The 27,944-nt window shown below is 46.4% G+C and overlaps 1 protein-coding gene across 1 annotated transcript in view; it reads left to right on the forward strand.

Annotated features, from left to right (window-relative positions):
• eef1g (eukaryotic translation elongation factor 1 gamma) overlaps positions 1 to 20,728 on the forward strand; it is a 62,171-nt gene extending 41,443 nt beyond the window's left edge. Inside the window, exons 5-10 of the mRNA XM_038786260.1 lie at positions 3,741 to 3,872; positions 8,884 to 9,013; positions 11,663 to 12,890; positions 16,080 to 16,252; positions 17,693 to 17,817; positions 20,396 to 20,728. Coding sequence (XP_038642188.1) covers positions 3,741 to 3,872; positions 8,884 to 9,013; positions 11,663 to 12,890; positions 16,080 to 16,252; positions 17,693 to 17,817; positions 20,396 to 20,554 — 1,947 coding nt within the window. The 3' untranslated portion in view covers positions 20,555 to 20,728. The remainder of the gene's footprint in view (positions 1 to 3,740; positions 3,873 to 8,883; positions 9,014 to 11,662; positions 12,891 to 16,079; positions 16,253 to 17,692; positions 17,818 to 20,395) is intronic.
• The last annotated feature ends 7,216 nt before the right edge of the window (positions 20,729 to 27,944 follow it).

Here is a 27,944-nt window from a genome sequence, read left to right on the forward strand (position 1 = left end):
GCCATTCCTTCACTGTCACTGGGTTAAATGCTGGAAATCTCTCCCTTTTTGGGCAATGTAGCGTAGCTAATAGACCATAGACCATAGAATATACAGTGCAGAAGGAGGCCATTCGGCCCATCGAGTCTGCACCGACCCACTTAAGCCCTCACTTTCACCCTATCCTCGTAACCCAATAACCCTTCCTAACCTTTTTGGACACTATTAGCAATTTAGCACTGCCAATCCACCTAACCTGCACGTCTTTGGACTGTGGGAGGAAACGGGAGCACCCGGAGGAAACCCACGCAGACATGAGGAGAGCGTGCAAACTCTGCATAGACAGTGACCCAGCGGGGAATTGAACTTGTGACCCTGGTGCCGTGAAGCCACAATGTGCTGCCGTGCTGCTCTAAAGCTGATCCATCTATGCTGCACATCTTTGGGTGGTGGAGGTGAGAACCATGCAGCCACGGGGAGAATGTACATACTCCACACGAGGCTGGGATCGAACCCGGATCCTCTGTCATGAAGCAGCAGTGCTTGCCACTGTACCGATCTGCCAATCCCTCCTGAACAGTTCTGTGGGTGTATGTGCACCCCAGGGACTGCAGCAGTTAAAGGAGGCAGCTCGCCACTACCACTACCACCACCTCCAAGGGCATTTGGGGATGGTCAATAAAAGCTGGCCAAGCCACAGTCCCATCACCAATTTAGTTTTTAAAAGCTGTTTTCGCTTTTGCCGAAGTTGGTGTGGAGTCTGCACCTTTCTGTGATCCCAGTAGGAATGCAACCTTGTAACTGGCATTGATTGGGCTCCAGAGACTGGGTGTTTTGCTACCTTGACCTCAGTTGGTATCTGGTTGGTACAGAATAGCTCCAAATGTTCTGACCTTCTGTCGAACACTCTTACTCAGCTGAAGATTGGTCAACATTTATTAAAAAAAAAAAAAAAAATTTAGATTACCCAATAATTTTTTCCAATTAAGGGGCAATTTAGCGTGGCCAATCCACCTACTCTGCACATTTTTGGGTTGTGGGGGCGAAACCCACGCAGACACGGGGAGAATGTGCAAACTCCACACGGACAGTGACCCAGAGCCGGGATTGAACCTGGGACCTCAGCGCTGTGAGGCGGTTGTGCTAACCACTAGGCCACCGTGCTACCCAGGATTGGTCAACATTGAGCACGAACCAAGGGGGCCCTGGGTTTAACCATCCCTGTTGAAGTGATTTGGCAAATCTGAAACCTACATACTGCATGCCTTTATTCTACTGATGCTGATGGCCTATGTCAGTGATTCCTTATCTTGTGTACTTTGGATTGTTAATACTCTTACACTCCCCCCCTGTTCTCTTGTGCTGATTTAAATCTCCTTTTTAATTTGCTGCTTGTCCACCAGCACTGGGTGCACAATGCTTCTTGGATTCACTCCTCCCGCTAATAATTGTCTTGATGAAATGCTGTCTCCCAAATGGCAGCCCACCCTTCCGGTCGTCTGTGGGAATATGAAGCTGTCAATGAAATTAATGTTCAAGGGATGGCTCTGACCTTCAATGAGTTGCCAACAGTTGTTTAAATGACCTGTTTGCAGTGCGACAGGAAATGTGATTCTTTTCAAGTTGAACTCGTCATGAAACTGACTCCTTCCCTTTGACCACTGCGAGGGGTGGAATTAAAACTAACAGCAAAAGTTTTTTTTATAGATGAGCCATTCTGCATACAGCTCGCTCTTGTGCTCTCATCCCCGACTCCCCTGTGAATCAGAAATCTGTTTGACTCTGCCTTGTAGTCCAGTCTCTTCTGGACAAGAGAATTCCAAAGGTGTTAACAGCCCCCACAGAAGAAATTCCTCCTCAAATGGGGCACTCCCTTATTTTAAACTGTACGAGTCCTCAATTCAACCCTGCCCTTCTAAACTTATCAACCTTGCCTCTTCAACCTTTCCTCATAAGAGCAACTTCTTCAGCAGTACCCAGAGTAGTGGAGACTAGGTCCTTCAATATAATAGATAGATCACTGTCCGTGTGGAGTTTGCACATTCTCCGTGTTTGTTTGGGTTTTGCCCCCACAACCCGAAGATGTGCAGGGTAGGTGGATTGGCAGCGCTAAATTGCCCCTTAATTGGAAAAAATTATTTGGGTACTCAAATTGTAAAAAATAAAAAAGGGACTGCATAAAAGTAGAGTAGTGGTGCAATTGTATAGGGTGTTGGTGAGACGATATCCAGTTTTGGCCTCCTTATTTGAGGAAAGATGTGGTTGCATTGGAGGCAGTTCAGAGCAGACTCTCATTTCCAGGGATGAAAGAGTTGACGTATGGGGAGAGATTAAACAGTTTGAAGTTTAGTACAGCTAAAGAGAGTGGATCTGATTGAGGTATATAAAATACACAGACCAAATCTAGAACGAGAGGTCACCGATCTAGAACAAGAGGTCACAAATATAGGTTGAGGCGGTAGATTTGGAATGGAGATGAGGAGGAACTACTTCTCGCAGAGGGTGGTGAATTTGTGCAACTCGCTGTCCCATAGTGCGGTGGAGGTCATGGATTGTAAGTAGTTTAAGGGCTCCTGCACTGATCCCTACCATTGGTAACAGCTGGCCAACCCAAAAAGGGCCAATTTATCCCTACCCTGTTGACTAAGCAATTCTGTACTTTGCATAGAAACCTTCAATGTGCCACTGTCACATGCCAGTCCAGAAATGACCATTACTTGTGACACGAATAAAGATTATAAATGGAAAATACAGGGAATAACTGTCGGGCAGCATTTGTGAGCCGAGAAACATCACCAATTGTTGCCATACGCCTTCAAACAATTGAGGAAAGCTTTAACATTGAGATTTGACTCTGGCTTAATATTTCCAGTCTGCACAATTACTTGTGTCTCAGATCCACAGCTTCTGCAAATTCCAGTATTGTCTCCCAAGGGCAGGTATGTGTAGATCAAGATGTACCACTACTTCCAGGATGGTACCATTTAGACTACCTGAATTATGGTGAAGTACTGCCCCTTGAGGTGCCCATTCTTTCCTGTCAATATAAACTCTTGTTGCTCTGCAGGCACAGACCTGTGACTTTAAGACTTGGCACACCCTTCTGCCAAGGTTGCAATGTTAGTTGCTGGACTGGTCGTCTCAAGATTCCATTGCATGCAATCGTAGAATGGTTACATCGTCCTACAACGCCACACCAGTGTAGTGCCAGAATCCGATACACTGTGCCAGTGGGGCTATCCCCCCCCCCCCCCCCCCCCCCGTGCACGCAGTCTACCTGTCCTGCACCCTTTTAGAATTATCCTTCCCATATTGACCGGATGTGCAAGAAAAGGAAATGGTGCACTTTACGGTTGAAATTTCATCTGCAACACTGACCATTTCCCTGAAGCCTGTTTGTTGTCCTCCTTGGGTCACGTGTGACATAAGAACTAGGAGCAGGAGCAGGCCATCTGGCCCCTCGAGCCTGCTCTGCCATTCAATTAGATCATGGCTGATCTTTTGTGGACTCAGCTCCACTTTCCGGCCCGAACACCATAACCCTTAATCCCTTTATTCTTCAAAAAACTATCTATCTTTACCTTAAAAACATGTAATGAAGGAGCCTCAACTGCTTCACTGGGCAAGGAATTCCATAGATTCACAACCCTTTGGGTGAAGAAGTTCCTCCTAAACTCAGTCTACCTGTCATCGGTAAATAAAATGTGATTGTGCCCTGTGCCCGCAGGTCTCTGATTTATTTTATATATCTTATCCTGCAGGTGGCTGCACATGCAAAGAAGGTACTGGGGTTACTGAATGATCATCTCCATGGCCGGACGTACCTGGTTGGCGAGCACATCACTCTTGCTGACATCACACTGGTGTGTGCAATGCTGGGACTTTTTAAAAACGTAAGGATCGTCTGGTACCTGCTAACCTGGCCATTTGCAGTGCTGGAGACCTCTCATCATCATTTTCTGTATAATCTCCCTCACTTGTATCTTTCAACCTCCATATATTAGTTAACAAACATGTGGTTAATAAAATTACAATCTGAGGATAATTTTTTTTTATAAATGTTTTTTATTGAGTTTTCATATTTTATATATGACAAATTACAAATTATTAGAGAAAAAAAAAGGAAAACACAAAAATTTAACATGAATATTTACAGGTAAGCATCTTCATAACAACAATTGTGGCCGCCCCCTTTAGCCAGCATACATATTTTACATTCCCCAATATGGCTGAGGCACATGTTTATAGCCATTTATTTATAGTTTGGTTTTGGGCCTTGGCTTGCCATCAAACCCCCATACCGAGCCCGTAACCCCCCCCCCCCCCCCCGGCTACCTTCCCCCGATTCCCGTCCATTTTCCCCTGGTTCTTGGCCACCCGACTATTCTTCCTCATGTACGTTGGCCACAAATGGGTCCTGGAACAGTTGCATGAATGGCTCCCACGTTCTGTGGAAGCCGTCGTCCGACCCTCTGATGGCAAATTTTATTTTCTCCATTTGGAGAGATTCCGAGAGGTCGGACAGCCAGTCTGCAGCTCTGGGTGGTGCTGCTGACCGCCAGCCAAACAGGATTCTACGGCGGGCAATCAGGGAGGCAAAGGCAAGGGCGTCCACCCTCCTCCCCAGGAATAGATCTGGCTGGTCTGAAACCCCGAAGACCGCCACTATCGGGCATGGCTCCACCCTCACCCCCACCACTTTGGACATAGCCTCGAAGAAGGCTGTCCAGTACTCCACAAGTCTGGGGCAAGACGTGGTTGGCCGAGCCTCTTTGGCACCGCTCACATTTGTCCTCCACCTCCGGGAAGAACCTACTCATACGGTTTCTCGTTAAGTGGGCTCTATGTACCACTTTTAGTTGCGTCAGGCTGAGCCTTGCGCACGTGGAGGTGGAGTTGACCCTTTGCAGTGCTTCGCTCCAGAGTCCCCACCCTATCTCCATCCCCAGGTCGTCCTCCCATTTCCTTCTTGTTGCGTCCAGTACGGTGTCGTCCCTATCTACCAGTCGGTCATACATGTCGCTACAGTTCCCTTTCTCTAGGATACTTGCGTCCAGTAGTGTCTGTCGTGGCGGTTGTGGGTACGTCCTTGTCTCCTTTCGTAGGAAGTTTTTGAGCTGCAGGTACCGTAGCTCGTTCCCCCCCAGCTCGCTGAAATTTCTCTGTCAGTTCGTCCAGTGTTGCGATCCTGTCGTCCGTGTATAGGTCCCTGACTGTCAGTGTCCCCCCCCGTCCTGCCTTCACCTTTTGAAGGTGGCGTCAGTCAGTGCTGGTTTGAACCTATGGTTGTTGCAGATGGGAGCCTTGTCTGACATTTTGTAATCTGAGGATAATTGACCATCTTTGATATTCAAGATAACTTCTTGGAGGTGCGACCAGAAAGCTTTCAGAATTGTTTGGACAAAATTGGAATCTATTGACCCGGCTCAAATTATTTTTGTTTCAAGCACCCCTTTATGGGTATTAGCTATAACTTTGGTTACTGGGGGTTGGAATGTTTATCTGCCTGGTTCTTGTTTTAGTCTGGGCTCGACTTTTTTAAATAAATAAATAATAATAAAAAACACTTTCTTCAAACTTTTATCAATGTAGCTTAATACCCCGGAAAACAGTCTTCCCAACAATCAGTTATACAGATTGTTCTCTTTTTCACTTCCCCACCCCCTTATGATGAACAGCTCCTCAAATACAGTCACAATCATCCCCCACCTTTTCCTCCCATGTGTTCTATGACGGTGGCCTTGTCTTTTTTCCCTCCAACCACTTTCCAGTCCTTTTTTTGAGTTTGTGCAAGAATCCTCCATCCTAAGAAGTGTCCCTTGATATTGATATACAGCTATAGGACTTTTCTTCATCTCTGTTTCTTTACAGTTAACCGGTGCACATTCTCTCTCCTTGACATGGAAGTTGCCTGCCAAGAGTTTTTTTTCTCTTACATGCTCTCTTTCTCCCCCCCCCCCCCCCCCCCCCCCCAACCACAAGTGAGAAAGCTTGTTCCTACCTGGCTTCTCCCAATGTTTAATTGATGCAATTGGCCATCAAATCTTTCTCCTGCTGCATGTACATGTAATTTCAGCATCTCCAACACTCCTTTTGTTGGGTGATCAGATCCTTTAGGGAAAGCACGAAGAGATTTTGTTGGGTGATCAGATCCTTTAGGGAAAGCACGAAGAGATTAGGAATACCATCCTCCGTCTCATCATCCTGTGCCTAATTCAGACCCAGTTTTAGTGACTTCAGGAACATTGAAAGCTTTCTGGGTGGGTGGGAGATGTAGGTCCCTAGACTTCCAGTGCTTTACTGTGGACACCCAGAGGTACAAATGGAATCCTGCTGCATTAATGCTGTACTGCACATCAAGGTAATTGGTACAATGATTCAAGAACGGATGCCAATTTGTATTCCATCCTGTCATGTGAGAGTACCTTTTTTAAGAAGTGGGTGTTTGTCAAATAGCTTCAGTGATGTCAGTGTGGGTGGAGCTGGGCTGTCTTTTACTTTTGCTTTGAACAAAAGCTGGTATGTGGATGTGCCTGAGTTTTTTGTTTTGAGTGAACAGCTGCAGTGAAAGCCAGCAGATGTGCATAGATATGTGTTCATTTGGATAATTTAAAAGTGCTGACTGCTCTCAGTAGAGAATTTAAACCTGATCTTGGTGTTAAAAAGGGTCTTATGGATGTTGCAAAGAAAGATTAAGGGTTACTTATAGAATATTGTATCTGTGGGGATGATTGGTGTTGATGTTTACTGTGGGTTTATAAAATGTTAAACTGGTTTCGTAAATAAGCATTGTTTTAATTTATAAGTACTTTAGCTCTCTTGCACCACACCTGCAAAGTGGGCCCGTGTGCTCCCCATACCACAATCTATTAAAAGTTGTGGGTCAGGTGAACTCCATGATACACTTTGAGGTTCTCTAAACCCTGGCCCATAACAATCCTTTTGCCCAGACTTTGCTTCCCACTGATTCTGATTTCAAGTGGCTTTGTTGATTCTGGACTATAAATCATAAATCTCTTTCTGCAGTGTGTACCATGTGTGACACATGGGACACTGTTGAATTGCTTTTGGAGAGTTGGCACAGGTAACGCTGAAGTTTGCACGTTCTCTGCGTGCCTGCATGGGGTTCCTCTGGGTGCTCTGATCCCATAGTCCAAAGATCTACAGATTTGGGGCAGCAGGGTAGCATGGTGGTTAGCATAAATGCTTCACAGCTCCAGGGTCCCAGGTTCGATTCCCGGCTGGGTCACTGTCTGTGTGGAGTCTGCACGTCCTCCCCCTGTGTGCGTGGGTTTCCTCCGGGTGCTCCGGTTTCCTCCCACAGTTCAAAGATGTGCGGGTTAGGTGGATTGGCCATGCTAAATTGCCCGTAGTGTCCTAATAAAAGTAAGGTTAAGGGGGGGTTATTGGGTTACGGGTATAGGGTGAATATGTGGGTTTGAGGAGGGTGATCATGGCTCGGCACAACATTGAGGGCCGAAGGGCCTGTTCTGTGCTGTACTGTTCTATGTTCTATGTTCTATCTGCAGATAAAGTGGATTGGCCATGCTAAATTGCCCACTATAAATCCAGGTTGGGTGGGGCAAAGCAGTGGGCTGAGGTTGGTACAGACTTGATGGGAAGAATGGCAGGGCCCCTTCCCCAGTGATTTCTCCAGGCAAAACTGGCCGAGTTCCTGACGGTGTGGTTCTAACCACGTATTGGCTGTCGGGAACCTCTTGATGGCAGTTGGGGGCTCGTGGGCGGCCAGGGCAGTGATCAGGTGGCTTGGATCCGCAGGAGTGTGCCATCTCGGGGGCGGGGGGGGGCCTGCATTCTTGATGTGCAGCCGCCGTGCGCATGTGCGGACTGAAGTACGGTGACTGGTATCCGTAGCCAGAGTTGCGATAAGCACTCTGGGGGCCCTGCCAGCCTCTTAAGAGAATCGCTCAGGACTTTTTTAAGGAAAGTCGAGACTGAAACACCAGTGTGAGGACTTAGCCCCATTTTTGGTGAAATCAGCCATTGGAATACCATGAGCAGTTTCCGTCCCCTTGTAGGGAAAATATTATTTCATTGGAAGCAGTTCAGAAGAGGTTCGCTAGGATGATCTCTGGTATGGAGGGATTGTCTTGTGAACAAAGGTTGAACAGGATGGGATTTTACTCACTGGAATTTTGCTCATTGTAATTTAGAATGAGGGGTGATCTCATTTGGAAAAATATAGGATTCTGAAGAGGCTTGACCGGGTAAATGCTTAGAGGATGTTTCCTCCCTTGGGCCGGGGAGGGCATCGTCTCGGAGTTGAAGGGGTGCCAAAAGACTAAGATGAATTTCTTCTGAGGCTTCTCTCTGGAACTCCTGCTGCTGTGGGGGCAGAGTCCTTGTTTATACTTGAGGCTGGGATGGGTAGTTAATTGATCAGTAAGGGAATCCAGGGTTATGGGGGAAGGGCAGGAAAGTGGACATGAGGCACTTCCAATCAGCCATGATCCTATTGAATGGCGGAGCAGGCTTGAGGGGCCAAATGACCTAACTCCTATTTCTATTTTTTAATCTTATTGCTCCAAGCCTGGGATCTCTCCTGGGAAGTGCATGTGTTGGGATGTCTGGTAAGGAAAGATCCAGTTCAACTATGATGCGCTCTCTTGACTATCTATGACACTGTCGTTGTGAATAGAATGCTCATTATTTGTCTCTTTTTTTTCTTAACCAATTAGAGCCAAGGTTCTCGCATGCTGGTGATAAATTCTCCCAGTTTGCACCTTGAGCATTTCAGATGGAGCTGTCTCGTGATGGGCAGACAATTTGATTATAAAATTGTCTGGTTATTTGTAAAGGCAGTAAATCTGAATATTTGTAGCTAAATATTGAACTGGCCTTTTCCAAGGACAAGTAAAAGTAAATGTGTTTCTTCTCTCTTAGGTCTTGGACCCCTCTCTGAGGGAGAGCTACACTGATGTAGACCACTGGTTCACTAGATGTATTAATCAGCCCCCATTCCAGAAAGTACTGGCACAGGTGGTCGTTGATGCGCCAGCTTCCCAGTGTCCAGGTAAGGAACAATGGGCCAGGGTAACGTGCTACTGCTTCAAATGGGCAGGAGAGCTGCAGCACCCCCTTGTGATGTGACTGTGGGACAACACCCTCCCAGGTTACAAGCCATGTGTCCTGACTTGGAGAAGTCTCCTCGACAAAAGATAGATGCAAGATATGCATATGAATTACTCCATTATGAGAGACAGATAGAGAAGACATCCCAACCCAAAACTCCAGCTTCAGCAGCTGGCTCCTCGCATTAACTACATCATCTAAGCTGAGCATTGTCTCTCACTATCGACTCCCCGGGGAACCCTCCTAATAATTTAAACACAATTCCAAATTTTTAATGTAACTAATTGCACCTGTTATGTGCCAGGGTTTTGAGAACCCAAAAGTGTGTATCATGGAGTTCGCCTGACCAACATTGTGGTATGGGGAGCACACAGCCCACTCTACAGGTGTGGACAAGCAGAAATGGAGAAGTAATGTTTATTCTTATGGGGAGCACACAGCCCACTCTACAGGTGTGGACAAGCAGAAATGGAGAAGTAATGTTTATTCTATGAACTCAAGTCAACCTTTTTCAAACATAGTGAACATCTTAGCGACCATTAATTCAAACACAACCCCCAAAGAATACAACACCTAAGTAAACCGTAACTTTCCTTTTTAACATTCATATGACTTAAAAACAAAACCTTTATCAGAAGCACATCAGGTTAAAGTCACTCCTGAAAACATTTATAATTCTGAATTCACCAAATGATCGAGATAATCTTTTGATGACCGAACAGCAGTTCCCCTGCTTGGTCTGGCTTCAGCTCCAACACTGAAAACAAAGCTAAAACACACCCTGCAGCCTGCTCAAAAACGAAAAGCTGACACAGCCCAGCTCCACCCACATTCTGACATCACTGCAGTAATAAACACATTTCTTTTTAAAAATAAATTTAGAGTACCCAATTCATTTTTTCCAATTAAGGGGCAATTTAGTGTGGCCAATCCACCTAACCACATCTTTTTGGATGTGGGGGCGAAACCCACACTGACGGGGAGAATGTGTAAACTCCACACAGTGATCCAGAGCCGGGATCGAACCTGGGACCTTGGCGCCGTGAGGCTGCAGGGCTAACCCACTGCTGCCCTAACACCCATTTCTTAAAGGTACACTCGTGTCACTGTCTCAACGGTCGGTCATCTGCTTTTCAAACCGGGATTTTTTGCGTAAGGCTTTTAACCGTTAATATATTAAGTACATATCTGAAATTCCTACATTACATTACATTAAACAGGGGCTGGTTTAGCTCAATGGGCTAAATCACTGGCTTTTCAAGCAGGCCAGCAGCACGGTTCAGTTCCCGTACCAGCCTCCCCAGACAGGCGCCGGAATGTGGCGACTAGGGGCTTTTCACAGTAACTTCATTGAAGCCTACTCGTGACAATAAGCGATTTTCATTTCATTTCATTCTCCCACAGTTATTTGTGCATGCAGTATACCAACCTCATTAACCACTTGTGCGAAAGGCACAACGTTGTTAACTGTCTATTGCATTCCTTAAGGTATATAGGACTATCTGAGGTCTTAATAATGCTGGATAAACTCAGCAGGTCTGTAGCATATGTGGACTTAACAATTGACATACTCTTCGGAGGGGGATTACGGGGGTGCAAGGGTTATAATAGTTGGAGTGGCAGAGGTGAGACAGAATGGAAGGTCAGGATCTGTCAGAGCTAAGGAGAGATTGACAAAGATTTTGTCAACACAAGATGAAGAGTTTAATGGTTGCATCAAGGGCTGAAGTGCTGATAGAGGCATAAAGGTTAGATGGCAGAATGTCTTGATGAGAGGAAGGTCTGTTGCTATGAAAGGAAGAACATGTGATGGATGTCACTATCAATTACAAATGTCAGGTGACTAGTGTTTGCACGTTCTCTCAGTCTATGGGTTTCCTCCGGGTGCTCTGGTTTCCTCCCACAGTCCAAAGATGTGCAGGTTAGGTGGGGTTACAGGGATAAGGTGGGGGAGCGCTCTTTGGAGGGTTGGTGCAGACTTTTTTTAAAGAGTATTCGCCTTTTTGTTTTCCCCAATTAAGGGGCAATTTAGCATGGCCAATCCACCTACCCTCATCTTTTTGGGTTGTGGCGGTGAGACCCATGCAGACATGGGGTGAATATGCAAGCTCCACATGGACAGAGGCCTGGGATTGAACTCTGGACCTAAGGCAACCACTGGGTCACCATGCTGCCCATGGGTCGGTGCAGACTTGATGGGCTGAATGTCACCACTGGCTCTGTAGGGGTTCTCGGGATCTATTGTATACCCTGTTTGTTTTTGTGGGGGAGGGGGTTGGTTACAATGGGACAAACCAATGAAACAAAGGGGTCAAGATTGATGGTGGAGACTGTTGTCTGCAAGAACTTGCATAGGGGTTTGTTAAATCAACCAGTGTGTAAATGTTTGTTCAAATTGGGTTTATTTAACATTTTCAATCTGGCAAGTTGGTTAGCTGGATTTCTGCAAGCTAGTAAAATTTGTTGTCTATGCAGCTGATCATTGGTTCTGGTGTCCTGTGACATGTTAGGGTATTGGTTTCAATAGCAGAATTACAGGTCGAGGGCTGGGGCAATAGTGTAAATGTATCTTGTATTTATTTCTAAACAGCCACAAAACCCCTGGAAGGACAAGATGGCACCGGAGAAGCGGCTAGACCTGAGACTGGCTTAGTCTCTACTCCGGAAGGGAATGGAACCAATCCAGTTGGTCTCGTTGACTGTGGACTGGATGAAGTGTCTGCCACTGAGGCCCACCCTGTAGGATCTTCAGCAGAGTACAGACCAGTTAGTGCTGCCGATCCTCCTCGCAAGCATCGACTCGCCAGTTTAATAGATGCCTCAGAGGAAGAACTCTCGATCGTGTGTGCCTCGGTAGAGGGTAGAACAGAAGACGGGAGGTCTGTGGTTGCTTCTAGAGAGGCGGCTAGAACCACCAAGGAAATGGAAAGTGAGGAGAAGGCTGTATCTGACATTCTGGTAGATCTCTCTGTGGAGACAGTCTGTGTAACTGGTAAATCCAAAGAGCAGCAAGCAGCTGAGGAGCTGATGGTGAGAGCCCAAGAGGAAGAAATTTCTGAAGAGACAAAATTGGTTGAAATCTTAAACAAACTTGATTCTGTAGAGGGAGCTACAGCAGGAAGCACTTTAACATCCTCTTTGAAGGATGTTGAGAGTTTGGTCGCTGAATCGAAAGTGGAATCTGTGACTGTAACCTGTACAGCAACCTCTGAAAAATTAAGGCCAGTTGAAGCAAGCCAGCTTGGCATGCCTTGTGGAGGAGCTGAAGAGGCAGCCACCATTGAGGCTGGGACAGTGGGCGCTTCCAGAAAGGACCATTCCAGTGACCTGAGAATTGATGATTCTCAACCGGTTGAGCCAGCTGAAGAGGCCATTGCCATAATGGGTGCATCCAAAGATGGGTTGGCTACAGAGGAAGTTGTAGGTGAGGTTTGCACGGAAGGATCATTGGAAAGGGCCAGTGTGGTTTCGTTGAGTATACTGGATCCTTCTGAAAAGGAGAAAGCATGTGAGCAGGAAGCTACAAGTGCTTCTAAGGAGCATATACCCACAACTGTTGACAAGGCCCTGCTAGAAACTTCAAAACAGGACACCCACATGATTAACCCATCTCTAGAATGTGGATCGATTGCAGCAAGTGTGGCTGATGCACCCAAGGACAATGAAGCAGTTAAAGGTGCTGCACTGGATGAATTGGAAGGAGGCAGACTGGCAACTGAGGAACCCATGAGGGTGTCCAGTGCACATGGTGATGAATGGGGCTCCAAATCAGCTGACCAGTTAAAAGCCAAAGATCCCTTTGCACACTTGCTGAAAAGGTAAGCTGGTGTGTTGCATGGAGAGTCTGCTTCATGTTTGGTCTGTTTTTAAACCCAACATTAATATTTATACCATGGTGAGGAGGAACATTGCCTGTAATTTGCATAACCAGATGTTGCTTTCCAATCTTCCATCTTCACTGTCTTGTGTTAGGTTGTGGTTAAACTGACCGCTTTGGGCCATTGCAAGCTGCAATTTAATGTAACTGGTCTACTCCATAATAAACCATTATCTGCTCATTGTGCAATCCCAGACTGCTCTGGTCTGTCTTGCTGTCAAGCTTCCTCTTCCCCAGCGGCACCTATCTGTCCCCATTTATTTACTTGTACAAATGTATTTGAAGCTCCTTTCCAATTGTACTTCATGCTCATGAAGACTTTTATGGCTTGTGACTAATGGATGGACCATGCAAACAGGAAGCTACCATTGAAACCATGCAGGGGTTAATCCACTAACCTGAGTCTGGGTTGTGCTAGTCCGCTAATTTATCCCTACTGGTGTCTCAGCAGTAATAGTGATTATGAAACTGTTCTGGCTGACGAATAGGAAATCTTCCTTCCTGGCCTACATTCTGATGCCAGACCGACGACCATGTGCTTGACTGTCCTGCGAAATGGTCGAGAAAGCTACTCTGCTCAAAGGCAATTGGGGATGGAAGTGCTGGCTTTGCCAGTGATGCCTACGTACCATTGTGTCCCCTGGGCCTGCAGCCTTTACTAAAATTTGTGCAGAAAGCTGTATATCCTTGCCTTCTGAAGTTAAATAGCACAGTAAATATTGTAGCTGGGTGAATTGGCAAAACTCTGGCAGATGGATTTTGAACGTGACATCATCCAATTTGGACCTTCATAGCAGGGTGTTTCTAAACTCTTTTTGATAGGTGCTGCAGAGCAGCCAAGAGAAAGATGGGTCCATGTATGGGAATTGCTAAACAGTGGGCAGGTTTTAAGCTGATAGAATGTTGGCTTGATCTCAAAATGGGTGGAAGTGATGTCTGTTGGATGACTGCATTCATTTCTGGACTCTGGATGTATTGGCTTTGGAGGGGGTGAAGTGCAGATTCACCCAGTAATCCTGGGGCTGAAAGGGATACATATTTTAAAAAAATGCCTTTTCAAATTATTTAGAGTGCAGAACATGAGTAACCATCCTCCGCAAGCTGTAGTCCTCGTGCAAAACCCCTCCCATGGCCCAACACTCCTCATTCCAATTATAGTAGAAACACCAAGAAAAAATAACCCCACCCCCAGCTGATGTTTAACATTCCTCAAAGAAGGTAGGGAACAAATTCCACCTCTGACCCCCTAATGGCAAATATTTTTTTTTCCATTCCACCAAGTTATTCAACAACCTCGCCACCTTGGGTGGCTCCAGGTTCTGCTACCCCAACCACATCCACCTCCGGGCTATTGGGGAGGCCAAGGCCAATATGTCGGCTTTTTCCCCCCCCCCCCCAACCTGCATTCCCTGAGCCTTTGACACGCCAAATAGTGCCACCCTCACCCCCAGAATCTCCAGCATAGTCCCCACAAAGACTTCCAAAACCCCTCCACTTTGGGCAGGCCAAGAACATATGCTCTTTCTCTCTTTCTCTTCCCCCCCCCCCTCCCTCCTTCCCAAACGGGGAAAAAAAAAATAACTCATCCAAACAAGGAGGTCGAATTTACCCTTTGCAGGGCCTCACTCCCTAACCCCACCAAACACCACCTTTCACTTTATATCCTCCACTGAGGACCCTGCCCTTCATCAATTGCCCTCCCCACCTCCTCAGACAACCATGGAGCTCATCCTCCAAGTCTGCAAATCTGCCCCCTATGGACACGTCCTGAAAACACACCTGAACATAAAACCCAGGAGAACCTAAGATTGCCACAGATAGATGTCTGCAATGACATGCCCTCTGTGCCCCTTCCTTGCATCTGAGCATTTACTGGGAGCACTTTGCTCGTCCCCCACATTCAGCTTGTATCCTGAAAATTACTTCAATGCTGTCAATATCCCCATAATCCTATCCATACACTCTTTTTCTATCATGATGTACAACAAGTCACCTCTACTTGGCTTACAACAGGTCACTTGCACACAAGGAGACCCGTTTTCTCTCCCACTGCCACCACGGCCCAGGTCACTGCCTGTGTTCCTTGGGTATTTAAGAGTCAACAACATTGCTGTGGGTCTGGAGTCACATGTAGGCCAGACCGGGTAAGGACGGCAGATTTCCTTCCCTGAAGGACACTGGTGGGCCAGATGGTTTTGATGACAATTGACAGGAGAATATCTTGGTCTTTGATGTTCCCACTTGGGGGTCCTGCAAAACGGGGCAAAGAATCCAACCTCTGGCAGGAGCCACCACTCACTCCAGAAAACCCACACAAACACCATGTGCAAACTCCACAGGAACAGTGACCCAGAGCCGGGATCGAACCTGGGACCTCGGCGCCGTTGTGTAGAAGATTTTAAGGGACAGTTTAAAAATTTCCGGAAGGGAAATGTGGTTTAGCCTTTTATCAAGAATCTGCCCAGCTCGAGGGCAGCACGGTGGGACAGCACTGCAGTCTCACGGTGCCTAGGTCCCAGGGTTGATCCGGGCTCTGGGTCATTGTCCATGTGGAATTTGCACATTCTCCCAGTGTTTGTGGGTTTCGCCCCCACAACCCAAAGATGTGCAGGGTAGGTGGATTGAACATGCTAAATTGCCCCTTAATTGAAATTTTAAAAAAAGAATCTACCCAGCTCAAAGACATCTTTCATTGCTCTTCGAAGATGTTCCAAAGACCCTCAACCCACAAAATGCATCTTCAGCTGTCGTAAAGGGGAAATCTCATATTTTTAAACAGTGACACCCCCCCCCCCCCCCCCCGCCTCCCAGTTCCACAAGAGGCAGGAGAATCCATCTTGTCAATCTCCAGATTCTGTCTAGTATGCTAAATCGATTTATTTGCCCATAACTAATTCCAGTCTGTCTCTAGTTATTTTAATTTGCCTTTCTTGAGCAAAATGCTGCATGAGGATTCTGATCACGCTTCTGGACTATAACCACAAAAGGCTACTACTGATTTGGTCGAACTGCCTGATTCCCAGTGTATTAATCCTGTTCTTCATGGAGGGTGACATGTGAATTGTCTAATGTATGTTCTGCGAGTAAAGGTTGTTCAATATATTTAATGGCATGAAAATCTTTTCCTCAGTACCTTTGTTCTGGATGAGTTCAAGTGGAAATACTCGAATGAGGATATCTGTTCTGTGGCACTTCCTTATCTGTGGGACCATTTTGACAAGGACTGCTGGTCAGTTTGGTACATGGATTACAAATACCCTCAAGAGCTCTGCCTGGACTTCATGAGCTCCAATCTAATAACTGGTTAGTAAATGATTGGGGATGAATAATCTAATGTCAATTTGCTTTGTGATTGTGTTGCTGTCAGTTTGTGACTGATGCACAGGTTGCCCAACCCTCCAGGATAGTCCTGGAATGAGTAACTTTTTTCATGGGAATATTCATTAAAATTGTTCTCCTGAACACTTGTTGATTGTAAGCCTTTTCATTGTGAAAGTATGATTGAATCATTCTCGTCTCTTACCCAATCTTTTCCCTTTCATCTCTCTTGTATCATCCCATTTCCACGCTGTCCTAGTTACCCTTTCCAAGCCATAGCCCTTCCCACCCTCATTGTCAGAGCTCAGAGGCAAGGTTATGGAATGGTGGGCCAGACTCTGCCCACCAAATTGCCAGTTAGACGATGTGGACAAACTATTATTGATTGCAGATGGGAAAACGTGGATCATCCATCCAGTCAGCTAATTGGCAAGGCACCATGACAATTGAAGTCGGATGACCAACCTTAAGAGTTGTGTCCAAAAAGGTTAAGTGGGGTTAGGGTAGAGGTGTGGGCCTGATTCGGGGGCTCTTTCCAAGAGCTGGTGCAGACTCAATGGGCTGAATGGCCTCCTTCTGCACTGTAAATTCTATGAATCCTTACTCTGGGTCTCTGGTTTACTTGTCCAGTGACAATACCACAACACCACCCTCACCTCAGGAAGGAGCAGTGCTCCGAAAGCTACCGTTTTGAAACAAACCTGTTGGACTTTAACCTGGTGTTGTAAAGACTTCTTACTGTGCTCACCCCAGTCCAACGCCAGCATCTCCACATTTTAATAGGGAGCAGATTTTTTGGGGCCTCACGGTAGCATGGTGGTTAGCATCAATGCTTCACAGCTCCAGGGTCCCAGGTTCGATTCCCGGCTGGGTCACTGTCTGTGTGGAGTCTGCACGTCCTCCCTGTGTGTGCGTGGGTTTCCTCCGGGTGCTCCGGTTTCCTCCCACAGTCCAAAGATGTGCGGGTTAGGTGGATTGGCCATGCTAAATTGCCCGTAGTGCAAGGTTAATGGGGTATACGGGTTACGTGGGTTTAAGTAGGGTGATCATTGCTCGGCACAACATCGAGGGCCGAAGGGCCTGTTCTGTGCTGTACTGTTCTATGTTCTATGTTCTAGATGACCTGACAACTTGTGCACAAGCATTCTATTGAATAACCTCACTTGTTCTAAACCCTTGGGAGTTGGATAATACTGGGTGGGGATGTTGGACTGCGATTGAAGCCTAGATATTTGGCACTTCCTATGAACTTGGACATTCAAAGCACAAGTTGAGATGAAAGCTGCTGGTGGCTTTCTTGAGCATTTCTTGTTGAAATTGATTGATCTTTAGCAACCTTGTCCAGGCTAATCACCTATATGTGTTCACAGGGTACTGCCCTGTGTGAAGGATTCTTACTGTTTCATTTCTTGCGATCTGATGCAGGGCTGTTCCAGCGTTTGGATGGGCTACGGAAGCACAGCTTTGCGAGCGTGATCCTCTTTGGCGCTGATGGTGACAGCTCGATATCAGGAATTTGGATTCTGCGAGGGCAGCAGCTTGCTTCTGAAGTAAGGCCCTCGCTTTGAGGTTTTGTTTGGAATGCAGGATGTCACCTGAAGGAAAGTGATAAATTACCTTTCCTTTTTGCTGGTTATGTGCCTGTCCTGAAGGTGCTGAGAAGGGTATGATTGTTGTCAACTTCCCTTCTTGCTGTAGCATTCATTTCTTTATCTACACCAGTATCTTGGCAAGATATCTAATCTTGAAGGTTTCACAGTCCAAGTGCATGACCACTTATTTATTCAGCAGATTTTATGCAATAAAGGTATTAGTAAGAGCATTAGATGACCCTGAGCCTCAGGAGGTGGTCAAAAGATGTAAGTTTTGACAAATGTCTCGGAGGGAGAGCACTCAAGGCTGAGGCAACTGAAGGTGTGGCCCCAAATGGCAGTGACTTAAAATCAGATGTGTAAAGAGGCCAAAATGTGATCTGGGAAGTGGGAGTAGATTAGATATCAGACCATGAGGAATTTGACAACTAGATCAGCCCTAACCACGTCTTGTATGTTTTGGTCCTGTCCAAAGCTAGAGGATTACTGGAAGGAGGTTTTGGGGTAATTTCTAAAGTAGTGCATGCAAAACTGGACCCGGTCCCCGGGGAGCCCGGGGTGTCGGACCAGCCGGGGTTGGAAACGGGTGCGGAGGCAGATGTTGTAGCCTTCGCCTCATTGATCGCCCGAAGGCAGATCCTGTTGGGATGGAGACCAACCTCTCCACCCTGTGCCCTGGCGTGGCGGGGGGATCTGTTTGAATTCTTGATTCTTGAGAAGGTTAAGTTTGAACTGAGGGGAAGGATGGAGGGGTTCTACAATTCACGGGCATTCTCATTATGCACCTTCAAGAACTGGATAACATCAAACATTAGTTCGGGTGGGTGTGGGGGGGGGGGGGGGGGGGGGGGGGGGGATGGGTGTTAACGATGGCCATGGATGATTCCTGATTTTTGCCAGTTGTCTATGTCAACATGTGGGCAAATGTTTGGGTTTGGTGGGAGGATGGGATCGTTGTTTTCGAAATGGGGATTGACGTATTTGTTACTGATTATTGATTATTGTTGGGTGTAAATTGGAGAAAATGTGAAAATGGAGGAGAATAAAGAGATTTAAAAAAAAAAAAACTGGGTGAAAGCTAGTGAAAAGCAGTCTGGAGGGGAAACTTCCACATCCTTCCCCTAGTGTTGAACTGAATAGAGAGCCATCCTTTTCAGTAACTACTAGACTTGCTGTCCTGGATCAGTGTCTTGAGCCATCAACTGCAGAGGTTTGTGGAGATGTTCCAGAATATAATAGGTGTGTATTTCCTTCCATTGAATCCACTGACCATCTTTTTACCTTGTCACTCGTGGATGTATGATTTGCTTCATTTTAAGCTGTGTTCCTTTGTTTTTAACCAAGGCAATCTGAATGAACTTCTAATTGTGTTGTGAATGTTGTAGCTTCCTCATTCCTCCCCTCCCTATGGTGACCTCTCTCTCTGATTTTTTTTTTTAAAATTTAGATTAACCAATTATTTTTTCCAATTAAGGGGCAATTTAACGTGGCCAATCCACCTACTCTGCACATTTTTGGGTTGTGGGGGCGAAACCCACGCAGACACGGGGAGAATATGCAAACTTCACACGGACAGTGACCCAGAGCCGGGATCGAACCTGGGACCTCAGCGCCGTGAGGCGGTTGTGCTAACCACTAGGCCACCGTGCTGCCCAACCCCTCTCTCTGATTGATAGACTCATTAGTTGTCATTCAACCTGGGGCTGGTTTAGCTCACTGGGCTAAATCACTGGCTTTTAAAGCAGGCCAGCAGCACTGTTCGATTCCTGTACCAGCCTCCCCGGACAGGCACCGGAATGTGGCGACTAGGGGCTTTTCACAGTAACTTCATTGAGGCCTACTCGTGACAAGCGATTTTCATTTCTTTCATTTCATTTTCAACTAGTCATAACATGGCTTCACTAGCCATGTCACAACAGCTCTGCCCTCCTGTGCAATTTGGTGTTGCCAATCCACCTACCCTGCACATCAAAGAACTGTACAGCACAGGAACAGGCCTTCTGCCCTCAAAAAGCTTGTACCAGTCTCAATACCAACCTTTGCCAAAACCCTCAGCACTTTCTTGTGCCATATACCTCTAACCTATACCTATATGTTTGTCAAGATGCCTTTTTGAATGCTGTTAATGTATCTGTTTCCGCCACCTCCCTGGCCATTGTTCAAGGCACTCGCCACCCTCGGTGTGAAAAAACCTGCCTCTCACATCTCTAACTTCCCCCACGGACCTTAAACCTATGGATTAAAACGGGTTACAGCAAATAAACACCCTGGGAAACATACTTCCCAGCTATCAACTATGTATCCTCTTGGGTTGTGGGAGGAGCCCCACGCAAACACTGGGAAAGTGCAAACTCCACGGTGACCCGGGACTGAATCTGGGTCCTCGGTGCCATGAGACAGCAGTGCTAACCACTGTGCCACCCTTGTCTTTTGCACTTTGTCATGCTGGACTCATGCACTTTTTTTTTCCCTGTCCGAGGGCCCACTGGTCTGAGGCCTGCCAATCCACAGCTCTAATTGTAGTTTTCCCCTCCAGTTAAATGAAGACTGGCAAGTGACCTGTGAGCCGTATTCCTGGAAGAAGCTGGATGTGGACACTGATGAATGCAAGGCTCTGATTAACGAATACTTCATGATGGAGGGAGCATTCCAACATGTGGGCAAACCCTTCAATCAGGGAAAAATCTTTAAATGAAAGGACTTGATGACTGCACTCTGGATTGCCTTAATCATTCTGAGCCAGTTAAAACTGTGAAACCCTGCCTCATTAGATATTGTACAGGCGCTGTGGAATCCTGGGTACAGAGCATTTGTAGAAATTGTACATCTATTGGGGTGGGGGGGGAAATAAAAGCATTTGAAAACTGACCCGAACCTCATTCCTTGTATCATTTGACAAGATTAACTGAGATGAAATCCTGTTGGAGGGATGATGGATAAATGGTGTCTTAATTTAGCTTTGTGAATGGTTCTCAGAATTACCATGTTTAACCACAGAATTGTTGGGGATCTCTGCCCAGTATGTAGAAGTGATAGATTTGGGCCTGGGAAGGCTGTAGTTCTGCTCTGTCCCTTGTTCGAGAAATGTTGTAGATTGCCAAGCAAACTTCCAAAATTAAAAAGTTATTTTTGGTAACGGAAGGGAGCCTGTTGCATATCCCCTCTGGTACAATTAACTAATTCAGGAATTGGAGACAGTCAACTGCAGCCGGAAAACCAAACTTTTTATAGATTATTTCTCCTGCGCTGGTTTCTTTCAAAGGAAATGCATGAGCTTGTAGAGATGGCAGGATGTTTTGGGAGGAGCTCAATGCCCTTTAACCTGCTGGGAGCTTCACAATAGGATTGGGGGAGGGGGAGAGGGGCATGGTGCCTCCAGCATTTCAGTAAAACTTTTGCGGTATTGTGTGGTTTTTTGTTTTTGCAGGACTTCCCCAGGCTTGGTTTTTGTGGCTGACTTTGCGCACGCGTATCAGGACACGAAGGAACCTGACCAGTATTTGTTGTGTGGCGGTCACAAGTATCAATTCTGAGTTACCCTCATGAGTTCAAAAATCTTTTGAACTCTTCCTGTTGAAGAAACTCTCTCGATGTTGGGGAGACAGTTGCGATCATGTACCTAGGTGGGAATACTGAGATGAACACTAGCCCCATGCATCGCGTTGCTCAGTGGTCAACAACCTTGTTTTCCATAAGAGCCTTTTATATTTAAAAAAAAGCATTCTTTGGGAGCTAAAAGATGAGAAAATTCACACTTCTAAGCCAATTGCTTGGCAAATTGCATCTGACTTACTACAAGCTATATTGGTCAACCATAAAACCTGTTCCTTCAAGGTTACGGTCCATGGTGAACAACTCGCAGGTTTATTATATTTTCTTTGTTGAAGTAAATTATGCTGTTACAAGTTGGCTTTTTTACCCACACAATTTAACTTGCATAAATGAAAGCAAGAAAAGATTGTGAACCACAACTGTGATGTTGAAAGATCTGTTGGCTCTGGAGAAGTAGATTTCTCTCCTCCTCTTGCTGGTGGGAGTCATGAACACAGACCAGCCCATCACGCAAACCTGTCTCCTATCCATTGACTCTATCTACACCTCCCGCCTCCTGGATAAAGCAGGCAGCATAATCCAAGACCCCACCCACCTGGTTTACTCACTCTTCCAACTTCCATCGGGCAGGAGATATAGAACATGCATGAACAGACTTTAACGGCTTCTACCCCACTGTTACCAGACTCCTAAACGACCCTGTCGTTTATGTACTCTGGGGTAACACAGGTTGCAACTGGATGCAGCTTGAACCAAAAGATACTCCAGACCTTGACGTTCAATAAATCAGATTGAACTAACCAGTAGCACGGTTAGCTCAGTTCTGAGTTTGACTCTCTGCTAACCCAAGTGTGGTTACTCTGTCTGACTGAACCAGACTAGCTCTTAGCCATGTGCTGGAGGTGTGATACTGTACATACACCCTGACCCACTCTGTAGATGCTCATCAGTGGAGCGCCTCGTGCCTTTTATAGTGAGATACCCGCCCCGAGTGTACTGCCTGCTCATTGGGCATGTCCTGTTCTGTGTTCATTAGCTGCCTGTCTGTATATCATTATCTGCAAATCATGACAGACCCTCTTAAGGACTGACATTAACACGTCATCCTTCATCCGATTGCTTAATCCGATGCTGCTGTTATGTATTTACCTTGTGTTGCCCTATTATGTTCTTTTCTTTTCATGTACTAAATGATCTGTTTGAGCTGCTCACAGAAATGCTTTTCACTGTATCTCAGTACACATGGTGATAAGCTTTGACGAAGGGTCCTCTGGACTCAAAAGCGTTAAGCTCTTTCTCTCCCTCCAGATGCTGCCAGACCTGATTTTCCAGCATTTTCTTTTTGGTTTCAGATTGCACCATCTGCAGTAATTCTTTTATACAGGTATAAATGTGGGCCTGGATGCAGTAGGTGCTGTAGGCTGCTGATGACACCTGGGGGGGTCAAGACAAAGGTGCATGTGTGGATTAGCAATGAGAGGAGGCTAGCTGGTTTGGGGTGGGATGCAGATCTGAATTAGAGGGTGGAGAAAGGAGCCTGGGGCAGGGGAGGGTTACACTTGCAGGAGGGCCTCCCTATTCCTTTTAACCTGGCCTCCTTCAAACTTGCCTGGAAAGATTTGGCTATCTTCAGACCAGGCTGTAGTTGTCTGGGGCCTTTAGCTAGGCTGTCTGAATGCAGTAAACCAAAACCTGTCCATAAGGGTGGCACAGTGGTTAGCACAGTTGTTTCACAGCTTTGCAGTCCCAGGTTCGATTCCTGGCTTGGGTCACTGTCTGTGTGGAGTCTGCACATTCTCCCCATGTCGGCGTGGGTTTCCTTGGTGCTCCGGTTTCCTCCCACAGTCCAGAAAGACGTGCTGTTAGGTAATTTGGACATTCTGAATTTTCCCTCTGTGTACCTGAACAGGCACCAGAGTGTGGCGACTAGGGGATTTTCAGAGTGACTTCATTGCAGTGTTAATGTAAGCCGACTTGTGGCAAAGATTATTATTGGCAGAATCAGTGGAGTGATGCCAAATTTGCAGTGATTAGAAACTGGATTGCACTGCCTGAGAATGATGGAGGCAGATTGGCTTTGAAATGAATTGGATAAGTGCTGAAGAATTTGCAGGGCAGTGGCCCTCTGAACCAGCAGAGGCCCGATGGGCTGAATGGCCTCAATGTTGTAACCATTCTAACCCTTGGCCTCTGATGGGCCTGAAGAATCAAGAATGTTAAAATCCATCTTTCACCCACTCTATTTTAACTGCCTATGCCTCAGAATGGGGGGAAGCTTAACTTGCTGCTCCAAATTTCTTCCTGTAGTTCAACCCTTTAACATTCGGGATCAGTCTTGTTTTCTCTCGGCCTTGTTTTCACCATTGGGGGTGACCATTATTTTGTAGCCTTTTCCAAAGGAGAGAGAATGGGCTCCCTGCAGATCACCGTAACGTAACAACTCCATTCTTAACTCTGGTTTCCAAAGCTGGAAGTGGAGGTATGCACTAGATGTACATAACCTCATTCATTATTCCCCAACCTCGTCCTTTATTCCCCATCCAACTACAGCAGTGGTAGGCGTAGTTCCAGAGTACAAAGAAATTCCATGGTGACTTGCTCTGTAACAAATTGCTTTCTTACCACGTGGGATTCAATAAAGATCCTGGTTTGGACAAGTTGAGGTGTTTGGTGAATTCCTTTGCGAGGCATAGAAGACCAAACAACCCCCCCTCATTACTTTCCCAACCCAAGAAAAGCAGATGGTGGTGGATAAACCCTGCAGAGTTGATATTCCATAAATCTGGAGAGGTAGAAATGTAGGTTTTCTACAGTTGACAAGGGATGGATGGAAGGTTGGTTGGAAGTCCAAGGGATTGAATGACTAAGATGCCATGGACATTGAGACAAAGGGGACGAAGCCTCGAGCAATATTTATGGCCACCCCCTTGACTTTACCACCTCCCTATTCTCGTTGGCTCAACATTAGATGAGACCATCTCTGGTCACTTGTTTGCATCAATATCCACAACATCCCCCTTCCATATACCACCCCTACTTCCTTCAATGTTTGTCCCTGGAGGTGGGAAATCCCCTAATTCACTGCACAGCTACAATTTTGAACTTCATTATCTGGGCCACAACTTTGGCCTTCTATTTGCAACAGCAAGTTCGTCCCTGTTCATTCGCTCCCGTTCACTCCTCATTCTGCAGTGCCTGATTTTAGACTTGGCTTCTCCTTTTTAAATCCTCCATGGCCTCTTCCTTTCCTGTCTGTGTATTCTACTCCAACCTCACCAAGGTGAATAGGGGTGGCCCCTCTGTGTTTGCACTGCAATGAAGATGGTGCCAAACAGATCCCTCAAGCTCTGCTCTGCTCCCTGAGGGTGGGTGGGGCTGTCCTACTGCAGCAGGCTCCCCAAAGTGATTCTCTACCACCACCAGTTGTCCACCACTGAGCAGGGGGCTCCTCCATTCTACTTCGTCACCTTACTCCTCATCTATCATTGTCCTGTTTTTCCAGCTTTCAAAGATTTCTGACGAGGGAAATGTTCAACTGCGATTTTAAAAAAAAAACTTATTAAAATAGAGGAGTGTGAACCAGATGTCTATTTTGATTTTCAAAAAGCTGAGTCATGTTGCTTGTGGGATTGAGGGTAATTGTATGGATTGAGAATTGGTCAGCAAGACCACATCTTTTCTGGTATGGAAGGCAATGACTAGCGGGGTACCATAGGATCGATGCTTGGATCTCCAGATATTCTCAACATTGATATATAATAATTCTCTGTTTGCTGACGACACACAACTAGGTGGAATTGCGTGGTGACGAAAAGTAAAAGGTGGAATTGAGTGGCGACTAAGAAGTAAAAGAGGCATCAATGTGATCTTTGCCAAGTGAGTCCTTGCATACCAATCACAAAGCCAGCACACGGGTGCAGCACTCGGTTAGGAAGGTCTTCATTCTGATTTGGAGGACAGGAGTAAGGATGTCTTCCTACAGTTGTACAGGGCTGTGGTGCTGCCGAACATAGAACAGTAGAACATAGAACAGTACAGCACAGAACAGGCCCTTCGGCTCTCAATGTTGTGCCGAGCCATGATCACCCTACTCAAACCCACGTATCCACCCTATACCCGTAACCCAACAACCCCCCCTTAACCTTACTTTTATTAGGACACTACGGGCAATTTAGCATGGCCAGTCCACCTAACCCGCACATCTTTGGACTGTGGGAGGAAACCGGAGCACCCGGAGGAAACCCACGCACGCAGGGGGAGGACGTGCAGACTCCACACAGACAGTGACCCAGCCGGGAATCGAACCTGGGACCCTGGAGCTGTGAAGCATTTGTGCTAACCACCATGCTACCCTGCTGCCCACACCTGGGGTCTTGCTGCTTGCTTCTGCAGATGTTTGACAAAGCTCCCAATTTCCACAGCTGCAACACCCGTCACTCTATTGTTACTTGTTATTTAGTTAACTTTTAATCATTCAATTAACGTGGAATAATTTTCTACGTATACCACACTGCCATACACCAAATTTCCAAGTGAACCTAATTTACTGCTACTTCAGGCATAGTCACCTGATCGTGCAGTCTGAAAAGCCGTTTCTTTTTCACACCATAGAATCCCGACAGAACAGAAAGTGGCCATTTAGCCCATCGAGTCTGCACCGACCCATTGAAAGAGCACTCTACCTAGGTCCAGTCCCCTGTCCTATGCCCATAACCTAATGTGGACATCAAGGGGCAATTCGGATAGCCTTGCCACCTAACCTGCACATGGTGAGCATGGTAGCACAGTTGCTTCACAGCCCCAGGGTCCCAGTTTCGATTCCTGACTTGGGGCCCTTGTCTGTGCGAAGTCTACACGTTCTCCCCGTGTCTGTGTGAGTTTCCTCCGGGTGCTCTGATTTCCTCCCACAGTCCAAAAATGTGCAGGTTAGGTGGATTGGCCATGATAAATTGCCCTTGGTGTCCAAAAAGGTTGGGTGGGGTCACGGGGATAGGGTGGAGTGTGGGCTTGGGTGCTCTTTCCAAGAGCTGGTGCAGACTCGATTGGCTGAATGGCCTCCTTTTGCACTGTAAATTCTATGATTCTATCATCTTTGGACTGTGGGAGGAAACTGGAGTACCAGGCACAGGGAGGACATGCAAACTCCACTCATTGACCAAGGCAGGGATTGAACCTGGATCCCTGATGCTGCGGCAGGAGTACTAACCACCATGCCACCCTCTGAGTCACTAGCTAGTTTAGGTTCCTGCTCTGTAATTAATACCATTTGAATCGACTACCAATGCAGGCAGTTCTCGGTGTAACAAGCTAATCTAACTTGAAGGTTAGTGTTGTCAGATCTTTTGATTCTTGATCTATAGTTAAAACTGAAAAAGATATGGCCGGTGTCTGGTGCAGTGGTTAGCACTGGGACTGAGGACCTGAGTTCGAATCCTGGCCCTGGATCACTGTCCGTGTGGATGTGGTAGTATGACTAGGGGTATTACGGTACCTGGGTATGAGCTGCCATTGGTGCAGAGGACTCGCTGCCCATTGGCCCAGGTATCGTGTGCCCCTCACCCAATTGGCTAAGAGGAAGGTAGCTCTGCCTACGAGGCGGGATATAAGAACCATTCTTCTGTACGTCTGCTGCCGGTCCACTTCTTGTTAATTAAAGCCTTTCGTTCGGACTTCATCTACGGTTTGTGTCCATTGATTGTGAATCATGGAGTTTGCACATTCTCCCCGTGGCTGCGTGGGTCTCGCCCCCACAACCCAAAGGTGCTGATTAGGTGGATTGGCCATGCTAAATTGCCCCTTGATTGGGAAAATAAAAATATTTGGGTACTCCTAAACTTTTTTTTAAAAAAACTGAACAAGACTTGCTGGAATTTATCTAATGAACCTAATTTGCCTCTCACTCGGGCGTGTTCACCTGTCTCCTCACGTGATGCTGAAGGGGTCGGGCACCTTGTTCTCAGTAATTGTATATAAACAAAGTCACCTGTACAAAGTTGAAGGTTGCAGCCAGCCAGTGTGCCATTTACAGGTTAACTGTTTCTTCCTGGTAAGTTGGAGTTAGCCTGAGCCAAGATCATTGATAGAATAGAAGGTACTGTAGCCAAATTTGCAGATGCACCAAAATAGGTGGGATAGTAAGTTGCAATGCGGAAATATGAAATTTACAAATATATACAGGTTAGGTGGGTGGGACAAAATTTGGCAGATGGCATTTAACAATTTGGACTAGTGTCCTTGTTCAGAAAGATGTAAAGACAACTTAATCATCTAAATGAGTGATTCGGTGTTGAGAGATCTGGGTGTCCTTGTGCATGGCTAGCAGAAAGCTAGTATGCAGGTACATCAAGTGATCAGGAAGGCAAATGGAATTTTGGCCTTTATAGCTAAAGGAATTGAGTTTTAAAGTAGGGAAGTGTTGCTGCAACTGTACAAGGTCTTGGTGTAAAGTTATGGTCTGCTTCGTGGAGTGGAGGCCGAGAGGCGATCAGCCATGATCATGTTGAATGGCGGAGCGGGCTCGAGTGCTGAATTCG

The sequence above is a fragment of the Scyliorhinus canicula genome, chromosome 27, assembly GCF_902713615.1.
Source record: "Scyliorhinus canicula chromosome 27, sScyCan1.1, whole genome shotgun sequence".
NCBI classification, from domain to species: domain Eukaryota; kingdom Metazoa; phylum Chordata; class Chondrichthyes; order Carcharhiniformes; family Scyliorhinidae; genus Scyliorhinus; species Scyliorhinus canicula.